Source organism: Python bivittatus, unplaced genomic scaffold (assembly GCF_059951505.1).
Source record: "Python bivittatus isolate LINGU-HERP-01145 unplaced genomic scaffold, Pbiv_v1 ctg000020_np1212, whole genome shotgun sequence".
Taxonomy (NCBI): Eukaryota; Metazoa; Chordata; class Lepidosauria; order Squamata; family Pythonidae; genus Python; species Python bivittatus.
The window spans coordinates 16,210,664-16,222,500 of record NW_028277030.1 but is presented as its reverse complement, the minus strand read 5'-3'; the positions used below and the strand labels follow the sequence as shown (position 1 = coordinate 16,222,500).

Here is an 11,837-nt window from a genome sequence, read left to right as displayed (position 1 = left end):
TATGTACATTTTTCCAGAATTTTCTTTGGATATATATGAGACCACTCGCTATAACTAAGAGTGATCCTGCTATATATTGATTGTATGACCAAGTAATTCTGGCAAAAGAACAGTCCCTCCCCCACCCCCCCAGTCGTTGATTATTTCTTCAAATATTATTGTAGCTGGATAAAATTATTAAGGAAAAATGCTTTGGGGTCATGAATTGGTCCTCTTCCAGAATTCTGCAATCTATAATAATTTGTATCTTTGTAAATCTGTTTCTGGAATTACAAAGTACAACAGCTTCCCCCAAAGCCAACTTTCAGTTCAGATTCTGGTAGCATCTGCCTTTCCCTTCAGTCTCAGTGCAGTGGGTTCCTCTCCTCTCCTTAGCACAGTTATCAAGCTGGCTATAAATTGGTGTATACTGATCAACAGTATAAAATTTCAGCTGAATGTGCATAGCCCATTACATCTGTTTTGAGAGAGAGAGAGAGAAATGGTGAGGTGAGATGGAAAATGATCAAGTGAAAGCAAGGCCCTGAAAACCTTTTAAAGAGACAGGTAACGTTTTATAATAATGGAACATTAATTGATATTACATTACTACTCTGAAATTTCTGTAGAGTTGCAACAAAGCACAGAGGACTCAGCAAGATGGATAGCATTACAAGGGAAATGAAGAATGTCCTGCAGTTCACAGCATAGGGAAAAATCATCAGGTATCATTCATTGTGAATGAAATAGGTACCAATTGACAGGAAGATTTAGTCTGCTGTCATCAAATCATAAAAGGGAAAAGGACCTAAGGACCATGTAGTCCAACCACCTCCTGATGCAGGAAACATGCTACTACACCTTATCACTTACATGAGGGATGGAGGACCCCCCAAGAGACTGCCCATAGATCCAGGATAATACGGGGCTCCTTTTCTTTGTAGCCTGTGATTGCCAAAAATTGTTGCAGTTAGTTGCCTTTTTGGAAAACTACACAGCTAATCACTAAAGTAAACTCACCCCCCCCCATTTTTTAAATCCAGTCCCTCCAAAACCTCAGGGAAAAAATGGCTTCCCTGGCATTTATGACTTGGCCCTGCTCATCTTGCATCATTGGTCTGCTTTCTGCAGCTCTTCCTTCCCCTCAGGTGTTCATACAGCCTTCAATTGCCCATCCTTCCTTTTACCACCAGCTCAGTGGATGGTCTAAAGATGCTGAAGATGACACTTTCCCAGGTGTTTCACTGTAAAGCAAAGGAGGTGATGACCTGCTGCTCTGTGTTGCAAGACTCTGTTGTAAAAAGTGCAGCCCATAGAGAACAAGCTGGTTTTCCCAATGATCCACTATTTAGCATGTTCCAGCAAGGAACAGGTTGCTGCTCTGCCATTACAGGTTGCCATGAGAAGCCACCAAACTTAAACAGGACCAGTGGGAAGTAGTGGGGAACTAGAAATGCGTATGTGGGCTTGCGCATTGCTTCCCCTGCTGGAAATTGGTGAGAGGAAGAGTGATGAGTGTGCGTAATCTACCCATCTTGCTATCAGAATCAAGAAGGGGAAAGGCAACACTTCCTAAGCCAGAAAGACATTAGTGACAATGGAAGTGACATTGCAAAGCATTGCCGCAGATAGTACATACACCCACTTGGGAAGTGGATGAGAGAGCAGGGACCAGACTGAACTGGCAATAGCACAAGGAAGACGCACGTATGTCCAGTTGCAGTGAGCTGGGAAGACAGGTGACTTGCATACATAATAGGATGGGTTGGAAATGAGATGGTCTGCTAATTTTTTCTCCCTCCCCACCATATATAGAAGGGTTTTAAGATAAACGAGTTATGATGCTAATTGTAAGAGTTGTTTTGCACTCTGATAAAAGGACTAGTGGTTACCCAAAACAATGAACTGATGGAAACTGTCCCTCCTTCACAGCAGAGGCCTGTCCAGTCCCCTGCATCTGAAGAACAGGAGAAAATTTCCAACATTTTAAGCTATTATTGCACTGGCTGGCTATTTTAGACGAATACTGCATCATATTTTGTTGGGAGGTTTCCACCTGTTCATTATTTAATATGGCCTCTCCTTTTTCTTGTTTTCCACCATGTTTCCTGACATCCTTATCTCCTCTTTTGGTTTCTCTCAGGCCTCTTACTGGTCAGACTGCACTGACATCAGCGTTTGGATCCCTTGCGGACCGAAGGCTTTCCTACTGGAGAAAACGCATCTCCAAGAAGGTGATCTCTAGAGCCACTCCTACTTGACTAACATCCTTCACCTGTATGAGCTCCTCTCTGCTCTAGGTTTAGTAGTAGCAGAAATGAAAGAAAACTCTACTCGGCAGAGCAAGTGAACACCTGATAGGCACTTCTCTTTTAAACTGAAAGCAGCCATTTGCCACGATTCTCATTTGTCTTGTGGCAACTGCTGTGTCTACTTTGTTTTAGCAATCAGAATGGCAACAATTTCAGGATCAATGAAAGACCAATCAGTAGAATATTATTTAGGCTAGCGGTGGACAATGGTGCCCCATAGGTTTGCTACTTGGTGGAAATAACTAGCAGCACTGCATTAAGTAAGATGGAGGGTAGCATCAAGGAAAGAGTACGAAAGCTTGTCCGTAGGCTTTTGAAGAAAAAAAAAAAAGTTCAGTTTCAAATTTAGTTCATTCTATCAAGCATCTTCAATAACAAATTATTTTAAGGGGAAAACTATTGCAGGTCTATGTCAACATACAGCTCTACCAAAGAACAGTTAGCCATCAGCAAGTCAGCTTGTTTCTCTGTTCCATTTTTCCTTTGTACTTTATATGACAATGTTTTGTCTTGCCATATTTTTCTCCTCTAGTAAATAGAGCTTTGTTTCAAACACTTTTGTTGGGCAAATTGCATTAGAGTGGATGGTGCAGGTATCCATTAGAGTTTATTTATCGTGATATTGTTTAGATCTCACACTTATAAATATATGATGGGCCTTGTGTTTGTAGAAATGTAACTTACATATTTTATTACACTTTTCTGTAAACCTTGAAAAGGATGTCATCAAAGTAGCGCTCTTAACAGCAATCTAAACTAAGATACATAAAATCTACACCACCATTATTTTTTAATATGGCAAGGAAGCATGGCATTTCTGGATAGTTTGAAAGGTTTGCTGTCACCATAAACACACACCACAATGAAACATTAACAAGTTGAAGGAACTACAACTGAATATGGACCTATAGTTGAATTCCTCTGAAACACTGTTATGCAAGCAGACTATATTAATGTGAAACTTTTTTTCAAGGCAGCTAGATTTGCCTCATTCTCCACACCCTCCTCTCTTGACAGGCAGGTAACAAACACTGTATTCCCTGGGCTACAAAACAGAAGATACTTGCTTATTTCTCCGTGTGGCTTACGTTTGATTTCATCTTGTTGCTCTAAGGTGTTTAGTGGGACAAACTGTGTCTTTTCTCTAACTGAAAATCCCAATTTCTTAAATTTACTGCTGCAATTTAAGCATCTGAGATACTCAAATCAGAGGAAACTACCATGGCCCAGTACTCATTTACTTTTAGAATAATTCCTCATTACAATTATTTTCCTTTCATTATATTCGCTTTCCCTTTATACTCATCCCTGGCCCATAGCTATGGAAGATGTATGGTATCGGAAAGAGTGCTCTCTAAAAGTAATCAATTCATACACTAAGGGGAAGGAAACTATTAAACAGATAAAACATTAAAAAGGATTACATTCTGGATTCTCCTAATTTTAATAGCATTGTTTGGAACAACAGGTGGATTTACTAATAACAGCTGGAATTATAAAATTCAGATCAAGTTCTGACACACATTTCCATCTCTAAAGACATCCATCCATCCATCCATCCATCCATCCATCCATCCATCCATCCATCCATCCATCTCTATCCTCCATCTATTCTATTGTTACAATTTCTAACACAGGGTGAGAAACCTTTCAAAATATGTATATGAAGTTTCATATAAACTGTTATTTATCTGGAATCTGTTTTGTGAGTCTCTGGAATGGATTTCAATGCTTTAGGGAGCAATTAGCATTATATGAGGGAGACACTAAATCCAGAACTTAAACCAACAAAAAGTTGTGTTCACTGATCTGTGAACATTCACACAGACTGTTTTCTTCTGATAACAGAACGTTAGAAGCTAGAAGTTAAGGTTCTATTCCTTCTCATCTCCCCCATTCCAATGAAGATACACAGTATAGGGAATGGCTTTGCATAGGAGCTGGAGGTAGCCAGAGGAACAAAGGAAAAACACCCTTGATTTGGGGAACTGGCACCCTGAAACCAAGAATTGGGCAGAATGTAGCTCCCTGGGCTTCCATCTCAAGGTTACGTGTATCACAAAACACAACTTGTAGCAAAATTTAAACTGGGCACTCAAAGGAGGCTGTTTCATATTCGGGCTGCCAACAACTTGCAAAGTCTCAAGAGGGAGTGCATGTGTCCAGAATGTGAAACATGCAGTGCCTGATCCTATGAGAAGCAACAAATGCAAGTCAGTGACAAGAAACTCACGACCTCCAATTTTAATCATTTAATCCTGTTGCTGGAAACTGGATCTGTGTGGCTACAGGGAGGACAAACATTTGGCAACAGGTCTTTGTCAAAAATCCCATCAGCATGAAGCCTATGCTTTGTCCTAGGGCCAAATAAAAATACAATTACCCATTTTATCAATGTCTTTGTTTCTCAATTGTCCATATTTAGGGCCATTATTTTCTTATGTCTAACATATATTAGTCATTCTATAGCTAACAGCTCTTACAGCAGTGTACTATAAAAGTGCAAATAAAATCTGTATGTCAAATCAAAGCAACATAAAGAAGCAATTAAACAATCAATTAAATGATCAATTAAATACAGCAAAGCCTGAAAAAGGCACAGGAAAAACTAGAGCTACCACAGAGAGCAAACCAGTTAAAATATAACATAGCAGCCCAAATGCCAGGGAAATGAAAGGCCTGAGAGAATAAAATCCCCTTGCTTGTAAGAGGTCCACATCCTCTGGGCACCTTATATTACAAACTTGACCAGTAAAAAACAAAAAAAACAAAAAAACAAAAAAAACCTTTTAGACAGTTCTCTTACAACAAAAGTGGCTACCAGCTGGCAAATTCCCGAAGCAAATAAAGACATCTCACCTACTAAAGAATTACAACTTACTATAGTTTTCTGATTATCAGACCTATGCATGTCCATTGCATTCCAAGAGTTAATGGAGATCTTGCTTTGGTTCTTCCAGCAGCGTGGACTAGAAACAGGTTGCTCCATGCTGTCAGTCTGGCTCAGTGCTTGGTGAGAGGTAATAATGCTGAAGTTTTTTGACCGCATCAAATGCATTGTTGGATGAGCAAAGCAACAGTTCATTTGCTCCCTCCCAACCCCCCTGCGTCTTCCAGGAGGGGTGCAAGAAGCCCTAATTATTATAGCCCTAAGTATTTCTGTACACAAAAATAAATGAAATTTATTGCCAAAGAAAAAAGCAAATTTTGGAATGTTACTTGACGACAAAGTCAAATTAAAACTACTACACTGACCTACTAAGTTTGCTCTCTCTAAGTGAGAGAGCAATGTTGGTCTAGCATAGCCCAAAATCAAAAATAAAAACTGGTTAATCTTATAGACTCTGATTTTTGACTACTAAGCTTAAACGTCAATGTTATTTGTTGAATATGAAAGCATGCAAGTTTGTAGATTTGTGGTGCTTCTCAAGCACAAATTAGTGGAATTAAAGGGACATTTTTGTAAAATGCAAAGTTGTACTATTTTGTTACAAATGAGAACCTGCAACTTCATCAAATCCAGAAACTCCAGTAATATCCACCAGTGGAAAAAATTCCCTACAAGGGAATGTCTTCATAAGAATTGGTCACTTAAGGCAAATTTCCCAGGTGAAAAGAAAAATGACCCAAAGAATATGTGTGATTTTCTGGAAATAAAAAACAGCATGAATTACTGGAGGGCAATTGACCTTTTATACAAGGACATGTAGAAAGATGGAGGTTCTACTTACATACAGTAAGATGGGCTGCCTGGGATAGCAATTTAATTAAATGATTGAAAGGAAGTTGCACTGTTTGTCACACAACACATAGCTTATTACTATATCACTGTGTAGTTCCTTTCTCTTGTTTTCCAAGCTATATTTCACTACTGATGTGAATAGACTGTGCAAAATACTCTACAATAATAGAGTTAATCCAGCTTTTGAAATTAAACAATTGATTTCAAGCCCCTAAAATTTTTATCTTTTTTTTTTTGCCATCACACTTCCATGCCATTTGGGCATTTCATCAGTCATTCATATCACAGCTCATGAATTATGAGATGTAATATGAGTTATTCTACCTATTCTTGGCTAACCTCTCTAATGTAGGACTTAACGTACAAAAATACATATTCTGGCACACAAATGAAGTATTTTAGTGGGGGAAAGAATGTTCGGCATTTATTTGGTGGCTGTTTACAGTAGCAAAATATTTACTTCCTGTTCATACAATGTTTTACCATTTAAAACACACACGATGACATTTCTACTAGAATGAAACACCTGAGCTGCATGAGTGTGAAACAACATTTTATTAATATTCTACTAAAGAATGTTTTCCCATTTGTAAGTTTTATAAAGTACCACTTTCAGTATTTTCACCTTTATTTAGGCCAGGAGTTAATTTTCTTTCTGTTAATACTTTTCTTATTGGCAGTGCACTTAAGATGAACTTTTTTTTTAAAAAAGGGGTACACATAGTAATCTTGTTGCAAAATTATGCTTTCAGTCATTCCAAAGGCTTGAATAAAAATATGAGAGAAACAGATGACATCACTGCCCTTCAAAGGAATTCTGAGAAACTGCAATAATTGGATTTTGGAACTGAAAATGTCAACAGATGCAATTTCAAGGGGGAGAAATACATATATTATTTTGTTCTTTGGTCAACTTCTGTTTCTGCACCATGTAACTAATAAAAAGAGTTAGAAATTTGGATAAGGAAATGCAACATGGTTCTTTATGTCACATGTGATTTTAGATTGTTCCCAGTGTTACAAATCCTTACATTTATGCCCGAGATATAAAAAGGCAGTTTTTAAAAAATATTTTCTATGAAAGCCAACATCTATCCAGCAATATAGAATGGTGCCCAACTTCAATGTTTGTTCGCTATTATTTAAACACATTTCCAGTTTAGTATCAGCTCATCATTTCTGTACTGCTTGATTCTGATACCCCCTCACAACGCAAGGTTTCAGCCACGTCTCTGCGGAAGATGGACATATTCTGTGTGAATCTGTAATCAAGGAGATTCCAAACATGTAACATATCTTCCCAGTTAAATCATTTTTAGAATAAGCTCAATATAACTTGATGCCTCAAACCAAAATTGGTAGAATTCTAAAAACAAAAATAGAGATATCTTGTTGGCATAAAATGATCAGAAATTACCAGTTACCGTCACAATAATCCACTCCATTTTTTACACCAGATAAAAAGTCATCTCATTGTTTTCCAAATGGGCTTAGCATCATTGTTTGAACTACAATTTTTGTTTCACTAGGGTTTGAAAAAATTTAATATATATATATAATTTATATTTTTATTCTACTTCCCAGTACAGGGTCCCTGGATAGCTCACGAAATAAAAGTATAATACAAAACGGAATTTTCTGGTGACCCAGTAATGGTGAAACATTTTCTTTTCTGTTCCTCAGACCATTTCTATTTTAGTGTCTAATGCCAAGACTCTGAGAGCATTAAAAAGGGTTATAAGAGAATGTGCTTTCTTGGGTGTATGCTTACCTTTGTCTGATACCTTGATTAAAATCCAACTGATTCAATCTAATTCATGTGATTGTTCCCCATGTATTTACCGTATTTTTCTGACTATAAGACGATACTTTTTTTTCTAAAATCCTTATGCTAAAAATTGAAGGGCATCTTATTCAAGGAAGTCAGCCGAGGAGAGAACCACGCGGTTGCAAAACTGCCCATACTTTGTCTCTGCAAAGAGGCTTCCTCCTATTGCTAGCCTCCAATCACAAGTGAAATAGCTTGAGTCTGCAAACAGACTTCCTCCAATCACGAGCCTTATGTAACTGACATCAGCTGATGCTGAACAAACCAATTGAAAGAAGTCTGTTTGCAGAGACAAGCTATCGGCAGTTTCACTCGTGATTGAATGTAATCAGTTATGCAAAAGAGCATGGAAATAGAGCTGCAGAGAGACGGTTTGGACCTCCTCCCACCGAGTGTATCAGGTAAATGTTAACTAATTACTAAATAAAAATGTGTTCTGCACTATCTTTAAAATATTGATTTCTTAATTTTGGGTTGGAAAAGTGGGGGTCGTCTTGTACATGGGGGCGTCTTATTGAAGGAAAAATACGGTAATACATTTTCTCTCCATCACTAAAAATTAGACTTTGTTGCCATCAACCCTGTTACACTGTCAGAAACAAATTTTCAACAGTTTAATGTTAGTACAGCTTCCCATGCAATAACTGTACCACTTCTAGGGTAGGCCTGGACACCCAGATGGCCTCCAGATGTTTTGAGCCACAACTTTCATAAGTCTGAGGTATCCTGGTCAATGGCCAGAGATTATTCAGATGTTCTTCTGGAGGACCTTGGATTGGGGAAACTTAACTAGAGAATGAAGTATTTTAGCAAAGGAACACTGCTTGTCAAAAAAAGAGTTACTTCCTGATTACCATTCATCTTATGAGCCACTTCTTATGTTACCTGCTGAGTCCAATCTGGTTCAATCTTTTTGATGTTATCACCTGCATTAAAATATTATGAGAATAGCAAAAATAGGGCATGCCACTTCTGGGAAACTGCCTTACAGAAAAGTGTCAAGGGCTATGAAGAATGTGTGTGCGCGCGCGCGTGCGTGTATTATATGACAGAATGAGAAATCATGTGGGGATTATTTTTTCTTTTTAATGTAATGTTTTTCCCACATGCATGCTCCTGGAGAATAAAAGGAGATGTCCATATTCTGAATCAAGTGTCTGGACCAATGAAATGAGATACTGATAAAGACAGAGACCTTATAGGTGGATGATTCCTGGATACTGGAATTGGGAAATTCACCTATTTTAAACAGAGTTGCACTCCCTTAGAAAGGAAAAGTATATAGTTTGGGGATGCTCCTGGAGTCATTGTTATAGGAGGTCTTGGTGACCTTAAGGCAGGAATACCTGCTTCCAGCTTTGGCTAGTATATCAACTATTTCCTTTCCTGGATAGGGACTGCTTATCTACCTTACTGATGTTTATGTTCCAGTAACCTCACGTTATATTAATCTATATGGGGTCAACTCTGGAGTTTGGTTCAGAAGATGAAGCTGGTATGGACATCTCACTATGCACATGTACCCCAGTGCTGAAGCACCTTCAGTGACTGCCAATGATTTATTTAGATAGGCCATGGCTTTGTTTTTAATATATAAGGCTCCAGAGAACTTGGCATGAGAAGATACACCTGGTCAATCACCAAGATCCTCAGAGGAGGCTCTGCTGCATTTTCTCAGAATGTCAACCTGCAGTTACTTGAAAGCAGGCCTTCTTGCTGGTAGTGCCAGCCTTCTTGAATACATCCTCCTCACCCTGAAATTTTGAGGAGCCTACATTTTTTTAAGTAGGTGTTCTAGACCTTTCCCCCTTCCATTCATGAATTTGTTTATATTGTTTTACATGTCTTTTGGGAATGACAAAGATGTTTTAAATATGCTTAAAGATGCTATTTTAGAAGCAGCAGTATAGAAATATATATCCTATTGAATAGATATAACCCAATTGTCCACGGAGCTCACTGGAATGGCTTTAGGCAGCCCTCTCTTAGGATAACCAACATCACAGCATTTCTCTTGTGGATAAAAGCAGGTGAGATCCACCCCTCCCACCGCAAGACAGTGCCTTGAGCTTTTTGAGGAAATGCAGAATATAAATGCATTATATAATAAAATACACCTGCATTTATGGTATTTAACGTATGTTATATAAACCCCCAAATGAAAGTTAATGCATGTTAAATTTTGTCATTTTACCTTTAGGTATCAGTTTGGCTTACCTGTCTCTGTTTTTTACCAGAAGGTTTTGCTCGACTCCTTCCATTAGGTTTCTAAAGCACTGATGAAGGAACTCTTGCTTTTCAGAAGGCTGGCTGTTTATCAAACTTGCCCTTAATTCACTGAAGTACTGACAAGACAATGGGAGAAATAATACAATAAAAATGACTGAATTTAGAGGATCAGTGATTGTCAAACTCTGACTACAAACCAGTTCAGTTTGGGGAGAATGATTGCCTAATTTCCACTGCCTTTCAAGATGATACTGTTCTATGGCGGGAAGATGTCCCAAGGTGATTTAACCCAACTTATAGCACTGGGGCATTCACACAGATATTTTTCATGTATTAATCCACATTAAGGCAACAGCTTGAGAAAATATGTAGGTCTCTTGTATTCCAGTGCCAACAGGGCAAAAAGGACAAGATTAATGGAACATAGGCCACAGTCCAGAAAGTGCTAGTTGTCATGCAAAAATCAAAAGCAAGTCAGAGGCAGATTTCTAAAAGATGGTTTATATTCTATTCAGTGGAAGGGTTAAATAATAGGAATAGCAGGGCTATTTTTTAAATTTGGTTTGTGTTTATACCTAAGCATAGTATAAGATCTACTCATCCCCCATAAAAGCACCCTGTGCAGTAGCTTGGACTAAGAGAGGATGGCCCAAAGGCAGCTTCAGAACCGGAGCCTCCCCTGTGCCAGTCCAACAACAAAACCACCGCACCACACAGGCTGTTAGAGAAACTGCACAGAACATTGTTAGCACTTCTGTAATTTCATTTTATGCAGCTGGTATTAGTGGATGTGTATGACCTCCTTGTCACTGTACTTAGTTAAAAAAGGAACAATGATTTACTAATATGAATCCAGAAATTATGATATCCTAGAATATTTCTACATTAGAAATGATGAAAATGAATACTGTGCATGCTAAATTTACAATATTATTGTTCTAATAGCAATAATAACTCTGAAAAACAAGTACATCAGCTTTCCCCAACATGGTGTCTTCCAGTTGAACATAAATTCCCATAATCTACAGCCAGCAATGTAAATGGAAAAGTGTGCATTACATAATCTACCGCAGTAGCCCGAGTCACTGCATTTTCCAGAAGGAAATCAACCAGCGTACTCCCAGGAAAATGCTATCGGTTTGAGAAAGGTATATCTCCAAATAGCATCTAATTTTGTAACAGAACTGAAACAAACTGGCTCCCATTACCATACTGCTGGCTTTTTAGGAATCACAGCGGTGAATGTTACAAGCAAATAGAATATTTGTTGCTGGTTGTCACATTTATATCTATATCTTCAATAAATAGATTTTTTAAAATCCTCCTTCCCCACATTGCCTTCTTAATCCAGGCGAGCTCAGAGTAACTGAATCTGCTCAGGATTTGTAGATAAATAATGCCATGCAGATACATTTTACATTGAACTAGCTCCATGATCATTAGAATGCAGTATTGTTCCAAAAGAAGGAAAATTTGTGCTAGTCTCATATTTCTTACTATTCATGATTGCACAGCTATATCTCCTTGTGAAATATTTAATTCCTTCTTACACTAAAGCTGCTAAAATCAAAACCACATAATTAATATAGAGCCAGGCTAATATTTAATACTATAAATCAGAGACATTGGCTAAACAAAAGTGTTGCCAAGAACAAGATTGGGAATGCATAAGACTACTTATTTCCACCTTTTATAATGATGCAGTGACTCAGGGCAGATAGAAAATGATTAGTTTTCCTCCCAAAGT

General features: G+C 38.0%; 1 protein-coding gene across 1 annotated transcript in view; it reads right to left on the bottom strand.

The window, feature by feature from the left end:
• Positions 1 to 5,686: 5,686 nt before the first annotated feature.
• Positions 5,687 to 11,837, bottom strand: part of RANBP17 (RAN binding protein 17) — a 240,644-nt gene continuing 234,493 nt past the window's right edge. Inside the window, exons 27-28 of the mRNA XM_088134974.1 lie at positions 10,079 to 10,206; positions 5,687 to 7,295 (exon numbers count right to left, since the gene is read on the bottom strand). Of these exons, the coding sequence (XP_087991100.1) occupies positions 7,199 to 7,295; positions 10,079 to 10,206 (225 nt within the window). The 3' untranslated portion in view covers positions 5,687 to 7,198. The remainder of the gene's footprint in view (positions 7,296 to 10,078; positions 10,207 to 11,837) is intronic.